The sequence below is a fragment of the Pelodiscus sinensis genome, chromosome 1 (assembly GCF_049634645.1).
Source record: "Pelodiscus sinensis isolate JC-2024 chromosome 1, ASM4963464v1, whole genome shotgun sequence".
Classification (NCBI taxonomy): domain Eukaryota; kingdom Metazoa; phylum Chordata; order Testudines; family Trionychidae; genus Pelodiscus; species Pelodiscus sinensis.
Window position 1 is genome coordinate 127,940,934 of NC_134711.1, and position 24,928 is coordinate 127,965,861.

General features: G+C 43.1%; 1 protein-coding gene across 5 annotated transcripts in view; it reads left to right on the forward strand.

Annotated features, from left to right (window-relative positions):
- Nucleotides 1-21,960, forward strand: part of ETV6 (ETS variant transcription factor 6) — a 165,014-nt gene extending 143,054 nt beyond the window's left edge. For all 5 annotated transcript variants that reach the window (XM_075901018.1, XM_075901025.1, XM_006115482.4 and 2 more), the window contains 3 exons: nucleotides 12,136-12,278; nucleotides 14,690-14,790; nucleotides 18,085-21,960. In XM_075901018.1, coding sequence (XP_075757133.1) covers nucleotides 12,136-12,278; nucleotides 14,690-14,790; nucleotides 18,085-18,190 — 350 coding nt within the window. In that variant the 3' untranslated portion in view covers nucleotides 18,191-21,960. The remainder of the gene's footprint in view (nucleotides 1-12,135; nucleotides 12,279-14,689; nucleotides 14,791-18,084) is intronic.
- Nucleotides 21,961-24,928: the final 2,968 nt, after the last annotated feature.

Here is a 24,928-nt window from a genome sequence, read left to right on the forward strand (position 1 = left end):
AAGTTCTAAAACACGAAAACTGTTCAATGTTTTAAAGTAAAACAAAATTGCCTGTACCACAGTCAGCTCTGGTCACATATAAGTTCTGTGATGGGCTTGATATCCGCCAAAGAAAGTATGTCAGACATTGCAACAAGGATCAGCATTAATGTTGTGTATTTTCCTCTTTATCCAACAAACATCATTACCTGGATACAAGGGGATCCAAATAACCATGTGTCAAGGCCGTTCCCCACTCTGGCACTTTGAGTGCAGAAGGTGGGGGTCTGCAAGAGACTTTAAAATATCCTGTCACTAAAGACTTCTGCTTAAAAACTCCCCAAAATCACAGATTCCTTAGAATCATAGAACACTAAAACTGGAAGGGACCTTGAGAGATCATCACGTCCAGTCCCCTGCCCTCATGGCATGACCCAGTACCATCTAGACCATCCCTGATAGAGGTCTATCTAACCTGCTCTTAAATATCTCCAGATATGGAGATTCCACAATTTCCCTAAGCAACTTATTCCAGTGTTTAACCACCCTGACAGTTAGGAAGTTTTTCCTAATGTCCAACCTAAACCTCCCTTGCTGCAGTTTAAGCCCATTGCTTCTTGTCCTATCTTTAGAGGCTAAGGAGAATAACTTTTCTCCCTCCTTTTCTCTCCTCCCTTTTAGATACCTGAAAACCGCTATCATATCCCCTCTCAGGCTTCTCCTTTTCAAGCTAAACAAGCCCAGTTCTTTCAATCTTCCTTCATAGGTCATGTTCGTGTCTAGACCTTTAATCATTCTTGTTGCTCTTCTTTAGACCTTCTCCAATTTCTCCACATCTTTCTTGAAATGTGGTGCCCAGAACTGGACACAATACTCCAACTGAGGCCTAATCAGCACTGAGTAGAGCTGAAGAATGACTTCTCGTGTCTTGCTCACAATACTCCTGTTAATGCATGCCAGAATCATGTTTGCTTTTTTTTGCAACAACATTACACTGTTAAAGCGGCGAGGAGTCCTGTGGCACCTATAGCCTAACTGAAGTGTAGGAGCATAAGCTTTCGTGGGCAAAGACCCACTTCGTCAGCTGCATGTAGTGGAAATTTCCAGAGGCAGGTATAAATTCCTATATTTATACCTGCCTCTGGAAATTTCCACTACATGCAGCTGACGAAGTGGGTCTTTGCCCACGAAAGCTTATGCTCCTACACTTCAGTTAGTCTATAAGGTGCCACAGGACTCCTCACTGCTTTTGCAGATTCAGACTAACACGGCTACCCCTCTGATACATTACACTGTTGACTCATATTTAGCTTGTGGTTCACTATGACCTCTAGATCCTTTTCTGCCGTACTCCTTCCTAGACAGTCGCTTCCCATTCTGTATGTGTGAGACTGATTGTTCCTGACTAAGTGGAGTACTTTGCATTTGTCCTTTTTAAACTTCATCCTTCATCCTTGACATAAGATAGTATGCTCCCACCAACCAAATACAAAAAAAAACCTTCGGTGTAGACATACCCAAGGACCCACTGATTCTGGGTTTAATCCTTACAGGAAATTTAGTTAACTGAATAGCTGGGATGTCCAGAAAAGGGTAGTATCCCTCCCATTCATCACACCATGTTTATAAATTATATACAACATGAAAGGCCTAGATATGTATGTGCTTCTCTGGCAGAGTTTGGAGAGCTTCCAAAACATAGGGAGGGCCACTAACAGGCTCATAAACTCTTTACAGTGCATACTTCTGAATTCCTGTTCATTACAGCCAGATACTGCTCAGTGCAAAAGCACAAACAGCTTGAGGGTATGCTTATGGAAGTCAAAGGCAGTAAGTTTCACTATTGACTTCAATGAGAGCAGCACTGGGTCCCTAACAGGAAAATGTACCTGTAGTAATGCACTCCCTCCATCTGTCTGGACTACCTGGCATAAAGTCATTTAATTTAGAATCCAGTCTGTTTCTCTGGGCTTGTCTTACTGCACAGTAAATTGATGTTACAATGAACAATCGACCAGCAGTCAATTTGGTGTGTCTGCTTAAGCATGGTCAATCCATCTCTGAGCACCCCCCGCCAACTTTATCACACAGAAGACACTGTGGTAAGCACGTCAACTTCAGGTACACTCTTTGCATTGCTGAAGTTGTGAAGGTTGTACCAATGTGAGGGGTGGGGAGGAGGTTAGTGTAAACAAGGCCTGAGACAAGATGAACCCCTTGCATCAAAACTAGCTCCTTATCAGTTTGGGTTTCCCTCCCTTCATAATGCTACTTCAGATGAGGCGCTTGGTAGGTTCAGAGAGATGCTGCTTTGACTTAAAAGAACCTTGAGAATTATAATAATATCATCACCTAACTCTCATATGGCACTTTTATTCACTGGTTTGCAAAGCACTTTACAGAGGAGGTAGCTATCTACTTGATTCTATCTAGGGTTTTTTTACTACGCTCGTCACCATACTATCTGAACATCTTTCTACAGATGGGGAAATTGAAGCAAAGAGAGGTTGAAGTGAAGGTTTAGTGACAAAGCTGGGTCTAGAACCCTCTCCAGTAGGCCACAATGCTTCCTCAGAATATCTACCCCAAAACAACAGTGAGAAACTACAAATACTCCCAAAAAATCCTAAATCCTTAGGGTTGTGAATAAGTTAGTCAACAAAGCAGGGGGGAGAGGTCATCTCAGCTGTTAACAAATAGACAAGGGCCTTATCCCTGCATAATGTGAAAAAAGGACAAACACCTTCAGAACACCTTCCGACGGTGGCTTGTTCTTCTGAACCCACAGTTGTCTGTCTAGGCAAACGTTATTTTTTTATGGGGAAATGGATTTTTCATTGTGGTCATTGTGTCACTGTATGTGCAGATGGAAGAGGCCATTAGCTCTGTGTGTAGGTGCAAGTGCAAGACAAATGTCTGTGTAGGTGTGAGCATGCTCTTTGCACACCCATGGAGGCTGGAAGTCTGCAAATGAGGCTGTTAAAATAGAGACCTCGTGGTAAAAAATGTCAGCCCCAAAACAGACACATATTTAGAATGTGGCTTCTGATATTTTAAACTTTACCCTGGCTTACGTCCTCACACTACCATGGGGATGCAAATGGTGCAAATCAGAGCAGAATTTGGCCCTAAACTCTCCTCATTTAAAATGTAACACTCCATCTCCCCCTAAAAAAAGAAAAACATCTATACACAGTTATTTGTTGATGAAAAGAAAACACTATTTTCCTTTGCCATTATGCACAAACATCCTGTTTACAGAAACTCAATCAATAGAATGCTGGATGGTTTGTCAGAGAAAAAAATGACTTCCACTTGCGGGATGATTAATCTGTTATACACGTTTTGTATAATATCATTTTTCAAAATATTAATTTGACTGATGATAAAACACTGTCGCTTTTCAGCAAACATTTAAAAATTGTGGGACCTGATTCTCATTTGCATAAGACCCCTTTGTGCTGCTCTGACAGGGTAAAAGGTCCTTAAGTCGGCATATGCTGCATTTACACTCCATTTAAGGTCCCATTATGCTACCAAAAGGGTAAAGAGGCCTTACTTTACATGCAACTCAGGTCTACCTATCTTCCATTTATGCAAAATTTCTCATTGTCACTGGTGTAAATCAGGAATAACGCCATTGAAGTCATAAGCATATACATAGTGTGAGATCAGAATCAAGGTCAATATTGGTATCTGTTATTTTATTACACGTTTTAAAAGATCCATTGTGTTAGCTACTATATAAACACATAATGAGAGAGACAATCCTTCAGAGAGCTCACAGACTAAGTAGCCAGGGCAGAGGGGCAATGGAAACAAAGATGAGATGGATGTACTCACTTTTATAGTCACATAGTAGGTCAGTCGTAGAAGATGCTGGGGAAGAGAAGATCTAGCTTCTGTTGGGGAATAGAAGGTCCAGCTACACCAGGGGTGAGCAATAATTTTTGATGAGGGCCACTCCAACATTTTGGTAAGTGGTCAAGGGCCACAATTTCTGTGGGAGGGGTGTGGGATCTGGGAAGAAGTTGGGTGCAGAAGAGACTTCAGGGTAGGGGACTGGGATGCAAGAGGGGGTGTGGAGTCCTGAAAGGGAGTTTGGGTGAAGGAGGTGGTTGTGATCTGGGGCAGTGGTTTGGGGTGCAGGGTATGGGAAGTGTATGGGTACAGGATAGGATTTTGGCCTGGGGAAAAGATTTAGGAGGGAGTGCAGGTGTTGTGAGGAAGTTGTGAACTGGATGACAGGGGGTGCAGAGGGTTTGGGTGGTAACCTGGGATAGGGAGTAGGGGTGAGGAAGGGTATTGGGTGCCAGAGGCAGGCTGTGGCCAGAAGGCGCTTACCTAGGCGGCTCCCAGCCAGCAGCCCTGCAGGACCCTGAGACAGACTCCCTGCTTGCTGCAGCCCCAGGCTGCTCAAAATGGGGCTGCTCTGAAGCGGCTGGCTGCTCTGTGCCTGAGGGTTCTAGCAAGGCGGCCCATGGGCCTGTTCCAGCAGCTTGGCGGTCTGGATCTGGGCCGCAGGCCCCTGAGATACACCATACCGTAAAATGCTCTAAAGCTCTCTGCACCTGTGTCTAGATCTCCAAACACACTTGTTTTTACATGCTGATGAAGCCTAATTAGATCATGGCATTTCTATAGTGCCTTGTGCCCAAAGATTTCCAAATATTTTACAAGAAATAATTAATTAATCCTCGCAATACCCTTTTGTTATTATTCTCAATTTACAAACTGGGGAAACTGAGGCACAGGGAAGTAAAATGTCAGGATGATCAAGGGCATACAATGCCCTATGACAGAAAGAGTGGTTGTGTTGCTGTCTGCTCTTACAGCAGAAACTCAGACTCATGGATTCAAGTCACAGCAGATTAAAAGCCCTTCAGTTCCCCTTTTAGTAATAACTTGTCTACAAGGGGCAGACTGACTGACATAGCTATTCCAGAATAACTCCCTGGTGTGGGCACACAGTTCTGGAATGAAGGCGATTTTCCTTTGGAATAATTACTGTACTTTATGAATGGACTAAAAATCAGTGTTATTTTGCGATAAAATATCTATGCAGGGAGATAGTGCAGAATAATTACACTGTGATAGCTATTTCAGTCACTTTCCCTGTGAAGACAAGCCCTCAGGCTTTCCATTCAATTATGTACTTAGCTGTCAGCTTTGATTGCTGCTCCTCCCTTCTCCAACTCACCTTGCAGCTGAGCAAGTGAAAGTGTTAACTTCATTGTGCCAATTAAGATGTATGCTGTAAACTAGAGATGTGAATGGTTAATGGGTTAATGGTCTGCGGGGACCACGGTGGGTGGAGCCTGGCCAGGGCAGCCCCTATATGCCCCCATTTCATTAGGTCACCGGTTAACTAATTAAACAGGATTTTACAGCGATACTGTAAAATTGTCTTGCAGGCTACAAATCTCTGGTCTTCCTTTCATCTGCATATGAGGGACACTTCTGAAAAGTCAGGACAGAGCTGTACCACTGTAACAGTGCAGGAGCCTGACTGCACACAGGACTTTGGCTGCCAACACAATTTTCAACACTATGTTGACAGATTTCCTCCCACCAGGGATAGCTGGCCCAGTACTGAGAATGGTGTCAGCAGGGTAGTGTTTAATACAGTGAACTAAGGTCTTTATGTTCAGAGCTAAAAGGTGTATTGTTTTTGCCCCCGGGGTAATTAACATGAGTGAACTATCCTAAGCTAAAAACAGAGAGCTAGTCTTTATTGCCACTGTAAATTGATCTAACTTCTGTAACTTCACTCATGTGAATAACTGAAGTTGACATTGTTAGCTCCAATTACCACAGTGGTTACACTATGCTGTATCGAGGGGAGAGCATCTCCCATCAACTTGCTTAGGACAAGGCCCATCAGCCAATTGCTTGGGATAAGAAGCAATGCGCTTAAGTTGCAGTGGGGGAGGTTTAGGTTGGACATTAGGAAAAACTTCCTATCTATCAGGGTGGTTAAACACTGGACTAAATTGCTTAGGAAAGCTGTGGAATCTCCATCACTGGAGATATTTAAGAGCAGGTTGGATAGGCATCTAGCAGGGATGGCATAGATGGTGCTTAGTCCTGCAATGAGGACAAGGGACTGGACTTGATGACTTCTTGGGCATGATCTGTTTTTCTATAAAGCCATATTGACGTCCTTATGATAAATCTGAACAGAACACATTTATATAATGCTCTGCAGTATAAAATATGGGTGGGAATAGAAATATCTCTCTTTAACAACATGTAAGAGAGCGCTCTGTTTCTCGGCCATGGGATATACAGTACCATCACAGTGACTCCTTTACTTGCCTCTAGTGAAATATCATATAAAGCTAGTGAAAATCTGTATTCTGTGCACCCAAGAAGCTTCACTCAGTTACTAGTACTACTACCTGCATATTTAAGAATGACCTAGTTATTGTGCCATCAGGGTTATTGGTCAGTTACCATTTGGGAAATTCACGCAAAAGTCCCTCTTTAATGTCACAAGTTACAGTCTTCAGCCCCTAGTGTTGAGTAGTCAAGGCTGACCATACATTCAGAATGCCCAAATGACATTCAAGTTTTAAGTACAATATGAAACCGTATTACAAATCTATGGGAGATTCACTAGCTTTGCTATCAGCTCTTAATATATTTTAGAAAGGGTTTACATCTGACAGCTCATTCACACACATATCCAAGAATACATACATGCAGAGATATAGCTAGATAATATTGCAAATAAAATATAGTCTACTTCTGTACTGCTGTAATGGCTTCCATTTGAGCAGCCGCAAATGTCAATTTATTAAGGTTGTGAGGAAGGGAAATACTATCATCCCCCATATTGCAGATAGAGACAAGGAGGCAACAGATAGGATAAGTGACTTGCCAAGGGTCACAGTGAAAGCCTGTGACAGAACTCAGATCACAAGACTATATGTGACACAAATCTTTTACTGGGATTGCTACAATGAGCTTGTGTGGCAGAGGCAGAGTGACCTATGTCAATCATCCTCAGCCATTCCCAGTTAAAAATTTTATACTATATCATATTTTTAAAGCCTCTTTTACAGAAAAGCTCTTTTAGAGAAATTGTATAGATTTTACAAAAAATAAACCATGGTCCTATTGCTTTGTGTATAAAGCTAGGTAGGGTTGCCAGGTGTCCAGCATTGGCCCGGACAATCTGTTTTTTGTGGCCTCTGTCCGGTAAAAAAACCAGAAAATATATTTTCTGTTTTTCTCAAATGGAAGGCTGCTTGGGAAATTCCTCCTCTGCTGCCTCTGGCAGGGACAGCGGGAGTGGAAAGCGTGGGGACTTAAAGGCACAGTGACACTTTTTTGTGGGGGTGGCTTTTGGGTGGGTTTTTTTTTTTTTTTTTTTTTGTCTCTATCAAATTTTTTGCTGCCATGTTGGGTATTTTTTGTGAAAGTATCTGGCAACCCTAAAGATAGGTTGCCTTAACTACACTGATTTCTTAATTACTTTACCATGTAATATGGATGAATGGGGGGGTAAAAACCTACTTTGGGGCTCAATCCTTTGTATTTAAGACAATGAGGCTACGTCTAGACTGCAAGCCTCTTTAGAAAAAGAGCGTCTAGACTACAATCAGTACTTTCGAAAAAGCAAACTGCTTTTTCAAAAGAGAGCTCCCAGGTAGTCTAGATACTCTCTTTCAAAAAAGCACAGTTTGCATTACATAGCGCATTGTTTTGAAAAAGCACTTTCAAAAAAAGGTGTTATACCTCATAAAATGAGGTTTTCAGCGGTTGAAAAAACTGCCGCATTCTTTCGATTTACTTTCGAAAGACTGCAGCAGCAGTTTAGACACAGGGGAAAGGTTGGGTTTGGGGGGGGGGGATTTCGAAAAAAGGCCACTTTTTTTGAAAAAACCCTGTAGTCTGGACACACCCTGAGTGTTTTCCCCTTAACTTCAATGGGAGCAAGTATTGACCATATATGATTATTTGTATAAAATAAAAGAAATTGGAAAACAAAACTGTTCCAACATATCACGTTAGATTACTCTCAGAAATCCCATGAATGAAAATGAATACTGTTCAAGATACATGAAGTCTGTACCCACTCAAAATGGCTCAGAAAATAGATGTGTCTTATTAACAAAGATTCTAAAAAAATACAAAAAAATGAAATCAAGGTTATAGATACAATTTTGGGTCAGCCAGGCATCAGCAGAGTCACAGACCTCATGATCAACAGTTGTCAGGATTTGTCAAAGCCCAGAAGTGGTAATGTTCCACACACTATGGCTACATCTATACTCTGCAGTAACTCAACAACATGATAACAACAGCAATGTTATCATGTAGCTGGAGTTGAATACTATAGGTCGACTTACTACGGTAGTGTGGACCTACCCTCATTCCTGTGCCCCTGTCCTATCTAAAGCTTCTTGTAAAGGATACAACAGACTGAAATAACCTCACTGTGTTGAATTCAGGGATAAAAGTTTTTCCTCTTCAGTAATTCTTGCAGCCGTATAGAATTATTTTGCTCTAGAATATAATTTAAAAAGGATTTTCTCCATACAACTTCAGGGAAGACTTTTCGGAAGAGCTGATTGTTGACCTAAGTTCACTTCCATTGAAATCAGCTTCTAGGAGCAGTGTTAGACCAATGCGGAGTCTACCCTCATAAAAGCCCGCCCTCATCATTTTCCATTAGCTTTTCAACTTTCAAAAGCTTTCTGTTAGGTGCATGTGTATGTTCACCTTGGATACATGCTCAGTTAGTGGAAAAGGTGCTAAAATAGGCAGGTTGCATTGCTAAACATACTGCAATTGATATAGAAAATAACTTGTAGTCCACAGGGTGGATCATATCTGTTAATGATCAAACAAGGGTAAAAACAATGCACTTGGACATCGGAGCCAGGAGGGGAGTTGAAACTGAGAAAAGAAATACGGTGGAGGGGAAGACTCGTTTTCAATTAGGACTCTGTATTTTGACACTTTTTTTTGCCAGGGTGCCTTTCCCTGAAAAAGTTCAAATTATTTCATAAATAGTAATGAATTATCTGTGTCACTAGGTACTTATATGGGCCTCCTCCCTAGTTTAAATGGACACTTCTCAAATAATTGCCTAAACAGAACAAATTCAGAAACAGAATTTCTCCTCCTTCACTGCCTGCAAGAGAAAACTGGAATAAGACATTTAATTTAAAATTAGTTATAAATGTAAAAAGTAAGGCTGTGCTGGCATGTGAAGAATTATTGACAGAAAAGGAGCTTGAGGAACTGGATTTTGTAACGCGTTCATGAGAAGAAGGATCATGCAGTAGTTATGGTGCTAACTGAGGATTTAAGAGGCTAAGAGTCAATTCCCTGCTCAGCCACAGATTTCGTATATGACCTCCCAGCAGTCCCTCAGGATGGGATCCACAAAGGGAATTAAGCATTACAGCATTGAGCATCATGGTGCTTTAGAAAATCACTGGAACAACTTCGATCCAGACAAAGCAGAGTTAGGCACCTACACTCCCTAGACAATGAACGAGGAGAGATAAGTACCCTCAGGCTTGTCTCCCCTACTGGAAGGATCAACGCTGTGGAGATCAATCCACTCTGGGTCAATTTATTAATCACTTTCCTCTTGACTCCAGTACTCCATCTGAATGAGAAGAGCGAGAGGAATTAATGGGAGAGTTTATTCCATCAGAAGCCTTAGTATTTCTGGGCCTCAGTTCTCTAGCTATACAAATAGGAATAGCAGCACTGCCCTGCCTCACAGGAGAAATATGTGAAAGACTGTGAGGTTGTCAGATCCTACAGCAATGTATTCCATTTAAGTACCAGAGTTGTAAAGGCCTGCAGCTTGCTCTTATTTCCAGTGTGAGTTTGATGTCCATGTTATGAAAAACAGAGCATTCCCATTCTTATGCGGGGGGAAATTATGAAAAAACCTCTTTACGTTTTTTCCTTCTGAAATGTTCTGTGTAAATACTCCAGTTTGTAATGAACAACTGAATTATTATTTTTCACCAAACAGAAAATTTCAAATGGAATGAAGAATTTTCTGGGGAAAAAAAATGTTTTTAAAGAGCTATTCCTCATCCCCCCTCAAAAAATCCCTATGATGAAAATTTTCAAACCTCTCTATCCCACATTCAGAAGCCTTGTTGTATCAGTCAGCATGCTAAGTTTCATTTTTCTAGTGATGCATACCAGTTGTGGGAGGCCTGGTCACAGAAGATGAGTCAGCCTCTCAGGCAGAGCCCATCCCAAATTCAGATTGGAATATTAGGGCAGAGACCTTGCATTGGACGCTGTAGTTAGTGAAGAGAGGTGCACCCAGGTGCTGTGCGTGTAGGGATTAGTTTCCCTAAATAACTACTGTCATTTGTGTGACACGTAGTCCATTCTCGATGCATGGTTTTTTCCTCACAGCATCCCTTATGTGTCAGGTTATAGAGAGTGCACTGGCAAAGTTAATTCTGGTTTATGAACTTGTGCAGGTTTCAAAGATGTTCCCAGAATTTCTAAAATGGGAAATACTACTAAAAATATCTCTAGACATTTTTAACACAACTCACATGAATTAGTAATACCCCCATTATAAGTTCTCCCACTCAGCATATTATTACACACATTTTAACAGATGATGAAACCAAGGCGAACAGGAGGAGAATGACATGCTGAAGTGAGCCATGTGTAGCTTTGGGTGTGTCTACACTGCACCGTCTTTTCCGGAATAACGGCCGTTATTCTGGAAAAACAATACTAGCATCCACATTGCAATTGCATTATTTCAACAAAAAGTCAAAATAATGGATGGCCTTTTCCGATGGCAGTAAACCTCATTCCACGAGGAATAAGCCCTTTTTCTAAAAAGCTTTTTCAGAAGAGGGCGTGTGTAGACACTTCACTGCTGCTATGTCAAAACAGCCCCTCACCAGGGCCATTCTAAAGTTATTCCTCCCCAGTGCTTCCTGGGGCTCTGAGTCAAGATAGCACATCCACATTAGGAGAACCTGCTTTGGACTAATTTTGAGGCTTCCCTGTATTGTGGACACTCTATTTCAAAATAAGTTTTTCTAGAAGATATCCTCTGGAAAAGCATACTCCAAAAGAAGCTCGCAGTGTAGATATACCCTTGTATCTAATACCCAGCTCTCTTGCTCCCTTATCCTGTATTTTAACCATTGAACCAGGTTCATTTTCATGGTGTTTTGTTGTTGGGGTTGGGTTTTGTTTGTTTGTTTGTTTGTTTGTGATGGGGGGGTTGAAGTAGGAATAAGATCCTCCGGAAAAGGGCTTTTTTTCCGGAGGATCGGGGCCAGTGTAGACGCTCTTTTCCGGCTTTTCTAAAAGCCGGAAAAAAGCGGCGGACATTTTTATTTAAATGCCGCGGGGGATATTTAAATCCCCCGTGGATTTCCCTATTACGACCTGTGAAATTAACATGCCCCTTTCGGAAAAGGGACCAGTGTAGACGTAGCAAAACTGTCTGTTAGTGACCTAAGGAGTGTTTCCCAGGAGGAAATTTTAATTTGGTTGTCCAAACAGAAGGTGTTTAACCTCTTGCTAGCTCTCACACAATGACAGTGCTTTCCAGTTGCTAAGTTTTTACAACCAATTTAGAACTGGTGAAAGGTCTTAAATTAATAGTATAGAACTCTGAACTCTTCTGTTCTATAGGAAAGGGATCACATTGTGCATGCTTCTACCACTACGCTTTCGCGCTGATCTGGAGGAGTTACCACGTGCAAAAGGGATATAGTTTAGTCTCTCTGGCTTCAGGTTCCATGGCTTCTCTGATTTGAGACAACTAACAAAGGGGATGGTTAGAGCTAATTGTGTCAGTAGTTATTGTTATATGGGTACTTGTCTGTGTGAAACAAGACTGAGACCAGCCTCTCATTTCACATAGGCTGTGGACTGGGAACAACTTTCAGTCATTATTGATCTGAGATATTCCGACTAGCGATAAAAGCTTCTGTAGCCCATAACAATTTATATAAATAAGCCAGGAGAGATCCAGCCCTTTACTTCAGGATGCTGCCATCTTGCTTCATCCTAAGAGCATCAAAGTCTGAGAAATGAGGCCATAAGTGGGGTTCACTGCACACTGATCTGAAAGCTCTCAAAATTCATCCCTGTTAGAAGTATTTGAATGGTGTTTTCTGATTCTCTTCACAGACTGCAGACTGCTTTGGGATTACGTCTATCAGCTGCTTTCTGACAGCCGGTACGAAAACTTCATCCGATGGGAGGACAAAGAATCCAAAATATTTCGGATAGTAGATCCCAACGGGCTGGCCCGACTGTGGGGAAACCACAAAGTAAGCAGTGGTGGGGTTTTCCTCCCAGGGAATGTTGCATTCTGGAGTTCATTCAGAAATACTGAAGAGAATAAGAGAAAGTAAAATACTTATGGAAAGGTTTAATCTTTCATTCTATTTATAACAGTTTACATATCTAAAGCATCCAACCTTCAACAGCAGGGATCACAGAAAGCCAGGCATTATATAAAGAGCCTGGTAGTTTGGGAGTAGCAACATTTAGCTAGAAAATGACATGGACACTGGTTGTAATGACTCTGCTTTCTAAAAGTATGTCATTCTTCCTCAGGTTTGATCCCCACTGGGGGCTCAGGCTAGAGCAACAGTTCTCAGACTGTGAGTCAGGACCCCAAAGTGGGTCACAGCTCCATTTCAATGGGATTGCCTAGGCAGACTTAGACTTGCTGGGGCCTAAAGCTGAAGCCCAAACCCCACCACCAGTTGCCAAAGCTGAAGTGTGAGCCCCATGGCCTAGGGTCAAAGTTGAAGCCTGACGGCTTCAGCTCTGGGTGGTGGGGCTCAGTTTACAGGCTCCCTGCCAAGGGCTGAAGCAAGGAATTGTCCTCCTCCCTCTCCCCCTAGGGGCAGGGCTCAGCCAGGCTCAAGCTTCAGACCCCCCTCCTTGGGGTCTGGTAATTTTTGTGGTAAAAGTGGGGGTCACAGTACAATGAAGTTTGAGAACTCCTGGGCTAAAGTGATCTCTGCAAAAGACCAGAGTGTCTGGTATGGGGCTTTCTTAGGAAAACAACATGGTAACAATTTAATAGAAATCTCTATTTAGGGTCTTGTCTGAGACTGGAGACAGGTCGCCTGTTTTCTCTTTCCAAAGCCTGAGCTGCTTAGCATTCCTTGCTGCGTGGCTAATACAGCTATTGCAGGAGAGGAGTAAATATTGTATTGCAATAAACACAACACACAATAACGTTAGAATCTTCCTTATCTGAGAGAGATTCTGATTTGCTTGCTTTAAAGCCAGCGGCACCAAGCAGGAGAAATCACATTTGCCGTCTGGTGTTGGTGCAGGGCTACATTTCTGTTACGTAGGCTGCACATGTTGATAAGTGACTGGAGATTTGGATGCCTCAGTTTTAGGGGTCCAACTTTGAGACCCCTTTAAAGGAGCCTGATTTTCAAAAAGTGTTGACCCTTCCCACCCCCCTTTTAGGGTTGCCAGGTGTCCAGTTTTCACCCAGACAGTTCAGTATTTTGGCCTTCCGTCTGGTAGGGATGGAAGGCTGGCAGCGAGGGTGGGGGTAATTTAAAGGCTCGGCAGCTTTTTTTTTTTTTGCTCAACCAGTTTGCCTGGTCAGGATTTTTTGTGAAGGCATCTGGCAACCCTACACCATTTTTGAAAATCTCGGTCTGCCAACGCAGGGAGGCTGTAAGGAATAACTGCTCTGCTGGTTTGGTGGGAATGTGAGCCTGCTGGCTTCAGACAGGCTTAAGGGAACACACCCCAGCTTCTCCAGGCAGAACACTGCCATTCTCACTCTTTCATTTGCCACAGGAGCCTTCCCTCAGGCATCACCGAGCCAGCCATAGCTCTCACTGGAAGTGGGCAAACAGAAGGAGTCTCATACTCAAGCAGGGGGCCTTTTGGGAAACAAAACCAGAGTGAGGGATCTGGGATCATTTAAGAAAGAGACTGACAGAAGTCGCTGGTGTACAGCATGGAACGGGCAAGCGTAATGCAAGCTTCCCACACACAGCTGTGCCAGCGTATCTTATTTCAAACCTGTGACAGTCTGCCAGTGCAGCTCCTACTTTTCCAGTGAGAGCGATTCCGTGTGTGTGTGTGTGTGTGTGTGTGTGTGTGTGTGTGTGTGTGTGTGTGTGTGTGTGTGTGGAGAGGGGACGTTGCAGTGTAAACAGATGTACCCATTAATGGAATTATTCCTGATTTACACCAGAAAAAGTGAGAAGAGAAACAGCTGCTAGAGCTTCAAAGTGCTGTGTAAACATGAACTAATTAATAGAGGGGAAGCCCAGAGGAACACCACCTTTAACAGGAAGGAGTGCTGTCACATAAAGTTTATTAGCTGTTTGGAAGCTTTCACAAAAGGCCATTCATTGAAAAGAAGGCCTACGTGGGGTGAAACACTCTTTCATGTTGAAGTCTCTCCTGGTGATGAAGGTCTTGGTTGGGAACAATCCAATGTGACCTTGTTTAAAAATCTTGGTTTTTGGAAGCCTTCCTCATTCAAATCACTCTGAGTAAAAAGAAAAACACAGAAGTGTGTGATGAATGCTGGAGAGGCAGGCTGGGCCTATAGACAGCAGAGGAATAAAGGAGGTAGCTTCTTGAACTAGCGTGGGGGTTTCAGCCAGCTGTGGTATTTCTATAGCTGCTCCTGCAACATTAGGAAATGGGTATGTAATTGTCTCTCAATGATTTTTTTTGGAACAAACAGAACAGAACAAATATGACCTATGAGAAAATGTCCAGAGCCCTACGCCACTACTACAAACTAAATATCATCCGGAAGGAGCCAGGACAAAGGCTTTTGTTCAGGTAATCCTTCCTCTTTTTTCTTTCCCCTTCTCCTCCTGAGGTGATTGCTTTTTGATGAGAGCAGGAAGAAGTTTTGAGCAAGCTGTGCTGCTACCAGCAACGTAACACTGGTGTCAATGGAGTTAAAGCTGAGAGAGCCTTCCACATTGAAGGGTCTGCACCTTCCAGGGACTGCGCAACAGTCTGATGTAGTGTTCATTGGAGTCATTGGGAGACTGTCCATTGACGCTGGTGAACATTGCATCATGTGTTAAGCCCTTGGTTACATGCCTCGCGTTTGGTTTCATAGTCTAAGTCTCAGTGGTGGTTGATTAAAACCGAGGTCTCATGATCTCAACACATTGGAAGTTAAGCTACTCCAAACCTCCATCTTCTGATCACTGAATTAGGCTTTGGTGCCCCCTGAACTCTGCTATGGTTTAGAAAAGGGCTACTCAACATGTGGCCCGTGGGCCGCATGCAGCCTATGGCCTGTTTGTCTGCAGCCCACAGTGCAGTTTGGGTTTATGCGGGGCTCAACACACAGCCTGCGAGTGGGAGCCAAAACAAAAAAGGAGTCAATATAATAGTCTTCTGTTGATATGTGCTTTAGTAGTAATTCCTGGACTGTCATTGCTCATTAAAAGTGCTGTCATATGGGTGGAAATCAGGTAAATACTGCATTTTATGAATATCAGCAGAACTGACTTAAACGCATGTTGTGGAGTCTTGCCCTAATCCAATGGTTCCCAAACTTTTTGGCATCACGCCCCCCTTTTTGATTTTTGAAAAACCCTCATGCCCCTCTCCCCTCCCCCCAAATAGCAGCAAAACTTGTTGAGCAAAAAAAAAAGGAAAAAGGGAACTGAACAGGGCAGCAAAACTTGATGGGGATGGGGGGCAGGCTGAGTCACTTCACACCCCCCCTGGAATTTCCCAGTTTGGGAACCCATGCCCTAATCTTTGTATTCATGCCCATCAGTGTGAAAGAATCCATTTGCATATATTTTCATTTATATTTGCATGTATATGCAGCCACACTTAAATTGCGGCCCTAAGCATGTGCTGTAAGGATCATTGTGGCCCCCAGGGCTTCCAAAGTTGAGTTACCCTGGTATACAACATATACTGTGGACTGGGAGATGTGCAGCAGAATGGAGTGGGAGATCCAACACAGAGGTTTATAATGAACAGAGGAAGAGGAATGTCAGGGGGTCATTCACAAAACCAAAAGTACCAGTACTGGCAGAACACCCCACTGTTTGGGACCTACTGCTAGAGGTAGTGGGCAGCAGATACAGAGTGTGTATGTCAGTAATGTGTCACTATCTAGAAGCAGCTCTACATCTATTGAGGCAGGATCATTGGAAAGTGATCCTACTTTAGAGCCTGATACAAATCACCCTGAAGCTATGAGGAGTTTCTCCATTGACATCAGTGGATCTGTGCCTCATTTTAACTGGCAGGCAGGGTTTTGTTTGGAACTTTTTCACGTGATATGAAAAAGAAATAACTAGAGCCAGTCAAAATATTTACACTGAAAACTATTTTTGGTGGAAAATGGTATTTTCAGTGGAATGTTTTTGTTTTGATCGTTTTTTTACATAAAGGACAAAGGGAGATTAAAGGGGGAAATCCATTTTGTCATTTCAGTTGTTGCTAAGAAATGGAAAAGTAGGAAGTGAGAGTCATAACTTAAGTGGGTATTAAAGAACTTGAAGTGTTCTCAGGTTCTGTCCTTCCCGCTATTGTTAGGTGCCCGCAGTGTTACTCCTGATACGTCAGCATGGAAACCGAAGGTGTCGTTTGCAGCTCAGATCAGGGCACTGATGTACACTAGTTGTGATCAAGCTACCAGGCTAGAAAATAACACCATAGTCACAGCATTGCTGCCTAAGTACATACAAAGGCTCTTACATAGCTAACCTATCCTACCACCCACGCTGCCAGGGTTACAATGTTAGTTTTAGTTTGCTAACTGTCCAAGTGGACTACCTGAGCTGAGAATTAAAGCTCCACTGCACATATACCTGCTACCCACCACTTGCACTAAGATAGGGCTAAGGGCTGAGGCTCTCAATCCATTCCCTGCTCTGGCTACTGGTACATTTAACTGAAGGTCTGCATGTGAGTCCACATGAGACTCTCCTATGCACTGGTGCAAGCCAATGAGGGAAGATGAGATCTGAAGCCCTGCCGTCCTCTCCCACTCTTCAGACACTGAGTAGAGGATGTGGCGCTGGAGACCCCACTCGGTACAGTTGGCTCCTCTCCCTTTGCCTACCTTGGTATCCAAACAGTCTCTGCAGCATCATTACCGAGGCCACATCTCCACTTTCCACACTGGAGATCGATCTTCTGGCATTCGATTTAGTGGATCTAATAAGGACCCGCTAAATAGAATGCTGAGGGAACCTCCGTTTGGTGTCGGAACGCCTCGATTCATGAGGAGTAAGAGAAGCTGATGGGAGTGTTTGCTCCCGTTGACCTCCTGCTGTGGAAATGGCGCCAAGCTCAGCTTATGGTACATTGAATCCAGCTATGTGTCCCTTAAGCCGACCTTCCAGGTCCAGTGCAGACCTAGCCTCAGAGGTGGAGTCCGCCACCCTCTCTGTCCAAGTTCCACCAGCACTGAGGCTAGTCAAGACACCGAGCTGGACAGAACTGAGACCACCGCTCAGACGAGCTAGCACCTGTTGGGCGGGGATCTCCTATGTGCAGAGGATAGGAAGTGCATGAGACACTGAAAAGCTGTGCAGTCCCTGTGACCATGGAGCAATTCAGCTGCTCATGGCAAATTGGTGACAGTGTAGGCATTTCCATGGCAACAGGCTGTGTTGCCATAAACCCAGGAGCATGATATCAGAAACTATAGCCTTAGAAGAAGCTGACAGGGCTAGGAGAGAGCGCTCACCTCTCAATACAAGTATCTACAGTAGCAAACAGCAATAACAGAGGAAGTTGCTTATTAAGTGACCTTCCTTCTGTAGAAATGAGCTTTTTTTCTTTCGAGTGTGGCTGTGTAAACCCACAAATAAATAAATGCTTTTCTGACTGTGTTCTGGGGCAGCCCATCAGTCTCTGGGGGAATGAGGGGAGGCAGGGCATGGCCAAACCACTGGGATGCTGGGAAGAAAGCACAGAGGCCGTAAGTACCTTTGAGGCTAATGTCCATTGGATTCAATGGAAATTAGACACCGAAACACGTTTGGTCACTAGGGAGATGTTGTGGCAGAATATTAGAAAGCTCAGGGTGGCTCATAGCAGGGTTTAAGGGAGCAAAGCCAGTGACTGACTGACCACTTTGTTTCGAAGGTTCATGAAGACCCCAGATGAGATTATGAGTGGCCGAACAGACCGCCTCGAGCACCTGGAGTCCCAGGAGCTGGATGAACAAATCTATCAGGAGGATGAGTGCTGAAAGAACCAACACTCTGTGGGAGAAATGTTGGCCCAGACGGCTGCAGGAGTTTGGGAGGGGGAACAAGAACACAGGAGCAGAATATGGGGTCAGTGCTTATCTTGAAGACCATGCAGGACCCGAAGCACCTTAGTAAAACACAAACAAACTGGCAGCAGTGGTGGCGGCAGCAAGGTGGCAGAGAGAGAGCCTGGCCTCATGCACTACTTTGTTGTCCCTACAGAGTCTTCCTTGACTCATTTTTATTTTCCTGTTGTTGATTTGTTTGTTTCATTCTTTCCTAATAAACATGCAGTTTGACTTTTCTTAATTCATATAGGACAAGATGCCACGATTTGCTTTTTCAAGTCATCTTTTGCTACAATCCTGGGACACCTTACCAGTGTATGTTGGGCTGGCAATTAACTGTTGGCACATGGACCAAATCACCTAAGTGCTCTGTGGAAGAAGGGGAAAATGACAAACAGGAACCATCTCTGACAAAACACAATAGACTGATGCTGGCTTTCACCCTTCCTCTAGCAGAGGAGCTTTTGAATAAAAGCAACACAGAGACAGTGTGGGCTTTCTTGTCCATGTCTTCTATCCAAGAGAAAGGGTTGAAATATTTGTAATTACAAGTAGCCATGATTTCCACAGCAGCTAGCAGTTTTGAGGGTGAAGGTGAAGGGTTCTTTTTATGCCTTGAGGGGAAGGAAAAAAGATGAAGACCCACAGTTGCTTATAATACTCAGAAGCCTCCCTAGGATCAGCCAGAACTGCTGGATAGAAAAGCGAAACCAGAAGCATGAAGATATGTGGAGGACAACCAGAGACCAAATAGCTATCCTGGTATCCTGAAACTGGTTGTTTGATGCCTCCAACTTCCTGCTCCATCCCTCCCAAATGCATCTCGACCAGCCAGAGATCACTCCGCTGCTTGCCCATTTTTTAGCATGGTTTTAAACAAAACAAGCAGCCTCCTTGTGTTCTCCTTTTAATGTTCAGACATTCTTGTTTTGGCAGCCCCAGTTTGGAATGCAGCCGATAGAGCAAGAGCAGCTTTGGCTGCTGCCTGCCACTATTGGAACAGAGAATCTGGCCTAGATGGCTGGCAAGGAAGGGGTGGCTCCTTTAATCTGCATGGACTTTTACGTCCCAGACTAGAGAAACTATTTCCCTTTGTAACATTGGTCACTCCCATTGGTGGTTTCAGGATAAGTGATGGACCCATCATCAGCCATCCCTTGTTAGTGAAGAAAAAAAATTAGCGGCAAAATATGCATTTGGGAAAGAAGAAGCTCCAAGTAAGTTTTCAACCAGGAGATTGGACTTTCTCTGCACTGTGATGTCCAAAGGAAAGGAAACCTGTGTCTGTTCATTAATAAAATCTCTTTTGTAGATCATAGAAATCTGAAATGGAAGAAATCAAGGGATCATTACCTCTGTCCCACCAAAAAGTCCAGATACAACACCTGATCTTCACCAAATATTTAAGACGAATGTTGCTTTCCAGAAAACTTTCCACTTAGTTAGGAGTGGTGCCCTGTATAGTTATGTAATTGTAGTCCAATTTCACTGCAAGGTGTGCTGAGTCACTTATGGTAGAGTGACAGGTTGGTTTTTTTTTTTTTTTTTGGTCTTTTTTAAATGGGCATAGAGTATCACATCATGGAATTAGAACAAAAACCCTTCCCAGTTGGCCTAAGATGAAGAAAGACTGTCAATACATCTTCCCTCCCAAGCTTTATGGAACTGTTTTTTCCATAATCTTAGTTTACACCACACTGGGCATTTGCCTTTTCTCTGCATCAAAGAACAGCAGCACCAAATACCAGCAAAAGAGAAGATTGCCATCGCGTCATTCCCTGATGTGGCTCTGAAAAGGATTCAGAGGGAGAGGTGCTGAGGAATTGAGGCTTTGTAGCCATGGACTTGAAACTGAAGGGAGAGGGAGCTGTTTTTGTTTGATTCGAGCTAAAGAATGTGGCTCTGTTCAAGGAGACAGGTGACAGTCCCTTCTCAGGAGCTGAGGCTCATGCTTAGATTATGAGAGCAAATACCCTTATGCTTTTGCTATAGCACACAGAGTTGGCAAACCTCTAACTAAGAAAACTCAAGACAAAAAGAAGGGAGACTGCAACTAAGAAATGGAGAGGGAAACATGAACAAGGTTGAAAGGAAATTCCTTATTCTTGTTTTCTTTTTGTGAAAATAGGAAGGAAGAGTTTGCTCTTTTATCTCGACCAATAGGTGTTGAGCATTCATGCCCTCTGCTTCTCCAACTTGTCATTATGGCATGGTTGGGACAAGGAGGAGGAGAATTCTTGTATTTAAGGGCTCTGCTAACCGGTGTTGATTTGTGTGTGCTGAAGAGTTTGCCAATTTGGTCCACACACCCCTGCCATTTGTGGTGGCAAACATGGTGAAACTTCCTCACCGTAAGGCTGGTAAGGAACCTTGAATACACATCCACTTGTCTCAGGCTGAAATTTAACAGAGAAGTTTTTGCCTTTGACAAAAGTTGGTAATTGATACCTGCAGGAACCAAGAAAGAATCTAGACTGCAACATTTTTGAGATAAGTTTTCTTTCTGGCGTTGGAAATTTTCTTGAGTCATACAACTATGGTGTGTGACAACCTCTCCCTCTGCCCCATTCCTCTTCAGAGTCCACTTCCTCCTTCACATCCTTCGTGAAGAATAGCTTTGCCAAGAAAAAACCACAGACAAACCAGTAAGAATAAAATAGTCTTTGGATTCCCAGCAGGTCCTTAGCATGGTGAACTTTTCAGGCAATAGTGTTCTGATTTTTCTATCAAGATCTAAATGGCTAAGGGAGGGAGTGTGAAAAGCTGGAGCGCATGACCAAACAGCCTGCCAGACTGTAGGGACCTGCAATATCTGAATTTGAGGTATCCTTAGGGATCTTGGGAGCAAGTCAGTTTGAAAAAAGACTTCTACAGCACCTGCAGGAAACAGATTCACTGCCCTCTTACAGAGAGATCCAAACATGGAAGCCATATGAAGTGTAGGTAAAACATGACTGAACTATCGATATTCGATAGATGGGAAATGGTCATGAGACTATCAACAAGAATTTTGCCCTTTTCACCTCCCTCCACCCCTGAATTCCAAGTGTAGGATTTGCCCATCTGCCACGTAGCCATACTTTCTGCTCACTTCCCAAAGGGAAGCAGGAAAGGGGAGAAAGATTCTAAGGAGTCCCTTAATCATTGGGAGATGGGCCTTTTCTTCAACTAGTGTGGTTACAAAGAGCCCTCCCCTGCCATCAACATGCTATACATCTAAGCAAGCCAGATCCTTCTGCAAACAGAAGGGGCGGGGGGCAATGCTGCTTGGGCAGGACAGAGATAATAGGTCTGTAAGCCAATAAGGAAACCTTCTTGCAGTTGCAGTCTTAAACCTTGTGAGGACTATCCATTGAGAAAACACTATTAGGGCCACCTGCATAAACACTAAGTAATGGCAACCACCCCTGATCTCAGACAAATACCGAGCATGCATTCTTCATGATTTCTCTTTATATGACTGCAACCATGTGCAAATCCAGAATGCATTTTTAAAATGAATTCTAGTCTGTTTTTATTAATGGTTTTTTAAAAAAAAAAAAAAAAAAAGTAAGGTGTGGGGTTAAGGGACTGAATCAAATGAATGTAAAAAAAGAAAACAAACAAAAGCCTATTCTCAGGGCCAGTGAGTTGCAAATAATTTTTAAAAATGCCTGTAATTACATCATCTCAATAAAAAAATTTTAATATAAAAATAAGAATGCCAAGTTTGTGGATCCAATCCTTGCGATTTTGAGCTAGTATAATTCCGCTGTGTTGCAACTTTGAGCTAGTACAGTTCCGCTGTGTTGCAACTGCTTTTCCACCAGGGGAATATACACAGAATGCTGCAGCCGTTTTCAATCACGAAAAGAGCAGGCTTGCCATTGCCAAACCCATGTGGCAAGAGGCTGATCCTTCATGCTTCCTTTGGTTTGAATTTGAATCCAATCCCTCAGAGCATTCACACTTTGCCCTTACTTAATAACGGATCCCACCCTGCATGTTCATGGAGCAACGTTTTCCTGTGCCGCTATGTAGAAGGCCTAGAGAAGGAACAGGCTAAAGTAACATCAGGAATCTTCTTTTCAGCCTTTTTCAAGAACACAGATCAACAGTTAAACAGCACATGAAGCAGTCTGGGGATGACAATTTGGCCTACGTATTGTTGAAGTCCACACAAAAAACCCCAGCAGTCAGCGGATCTAGGACCATAACAGCTAATGTTCTGCACGTTTACCACGTGGTGAACCCATTCCCCACTGGAGTCTCTTGGTCGGACTAGGGCAGTGTTTCTCAACCAGTGGTACAAGTTCCCTTAAGGGTACTTGAGAGAAGTCTGGGAGGGGGGGAGAGTACATCAACACAACTGAAATTTGGAGAAAACTGATTTTTTGTTTTAAGTTTTACAGCGCTTTCCTATTTTTCTACTTTTTACACCCAAAAATGTTATTGCCCACCCAGCTACAATTAAATTGTTTAAACAAATGTGTTGCAATGGTAGAAAAAAATTGTGTGTGCCTGAAAACTATAGATACTGAGGGGAATTAAATTTTTGTAAAGGGGTACTTTATTTAAAAAAAAAGGTTGAGAAACACTGGGTGCTATGAAGGCAAAGTTCAGTTCTCTCTGGCAGAAAGGCACCTCCATTTCACTGGGCCACTATTACTCTCCTTAGAATCATAGAATCATAGAATAATAGGACTGGAAGGGACCTCGAGAGGTCATCGAGTCCAGCCCCCCGCCCTCAAGGCAGGATCAAGTTCCGTCTACACCATCCCTGACAGATGTCTATCTAACCTGTTCTTAAATATCTCCAGAGAGGGAGATTCCACCACCTCCCTTGGCAATTTATTCCAATATTTGACCACCCTGACAGTTAGGAATTTTTTCCTAATGTCCAATCTAAACCTCCCCTGCTGCACTTTAAGCCCATTACTCCTTGTCCTGTCCTCAGAAACCAAGAGGAACAAATTTTCGCCTTCCTCCTTGTGACACCCTTTTAGATATTTGAAAACCGCTATCATGTCCCCCCTTAATCTTCTTTTTTCCAAACTAAACAAGCCCAGTTCATGAAGCCTGGCTTCATAGGTCATGTTCTCTAAACCTTTAATCATTCTTGTCGCTCTTCTCTGTACCCTTTCCAATTTCTCCACATCTTTCTTGAAATGTGGCGCCCAGAACTGGACACAGTACTCCAGCTGAGGCCTAACTAGTGCAGAATAGAGCGGCAGAATGACTTCACGAGTTTTGCTTACAACACACCTGTTGATACAACCTAGAATCATATTTGCTTTTTTTGCAACAGCATCACACTGTTGACTCATATTCAACTTGTGGTCCACTATGACCCCTAGATCCCTTTCCGCCATGCTCCTTCCTAGACAGTCGCTTCCCATCTTGTAGGTATGGAACTGATTGTTCCTTCCTAAGTGGAGCACTCTGCATTTCTCCTTATTAAACCTCATCCTGTTTACCTCTGACCATTTCTCTAACTTGCTAAGGTCATTTTGAATTATGTCCCTATCCTCCAAAGAAGTTGCAACCCCACCCAGTTTGGTATCATCTGCAAACTTAATAAGAGTACTCTCTATCCCAATATCTACATCATTGATGAAGATATTGAATAGTACGGGTCCCAAAACAGACCCTTGAGGAACTCCACTTGTTATCCCTTTCCAGCAGGATTTAGAACCGTTAACAACAACTCTCTGACTACGGTTATCCAGCCAATTATGCACCCACCTTATCGTGGCCCTATCTAAGTTATATTTGCCTAGTTTATCAATAAGAATATCATGCGAGACCGTATCAAATGCCTTACTAAAGTCTAGGTATATGACATCCACCGCTTCTCCCTTATCCACAAGGCTCGTTATCTTTTCAAAGAAAGCTATCAGATTAGTTTGGCATGACTTGTTCTTCACAAACCCATGCTGGCTATTCCCTATCACTTTATTACTTTCCAAGTGTTTGCATACGATTTCCTTAATTACCTGCTCCATTATCTTCCCTGGGACAGACGTTAAACTGACCGGTCTATAATTTCCTGAGTTGTTCTTATTCCCCTTTTTATAGATGGGCACAATATTTGCCCTTTTCCAGTCTTCTGGAATCTCCCCTGTCTGCCATGATTTTTCAAAGATCATAGCTAAAGGCTCAGATACCTCCTCTATCAGCTCCTTGAGTATCCTGGGATGCATTTCATCAGGACCTGGTGACTTGCTGACATCTAACTTTCCTAAGTGATTTTTAACTTGTTCTTTGTGTATCCTATCTTCTAAACTTACCCTCTCTCTGCTTGTATTCACTACGTTAGGCACACCTCCAGACTTCTCGGTGAAGACCGAAACAAAGAAGTCATTGAGCATCTCCGCCATTTCCAAGTTCCCTGTTACTGCTTCTCCCTCCTCGCTAAGCAGTGGGCCTACCCTGTCCTTGGTCTTCCTCTTGCTTTTAATGTATTTATAAAAGGTCTTCTTGTTTCCCTTTATGCCTGTAGCTAGTTTGATCTCATTTTGTGCCTTTGCCTTTCTAATCTTGCCCCTGCATTCCCGTGTTGCTTGCCTATATTCATCCTTTGTTAGTTGTCCTAGTTTCCATTTTTTATATGACTCCTTTTTTATTTTGAGATCATGCAAGATCTCCTTGTTAAGCCAAGCTGGTCTTTTGCCATATTTTCTATCTTTC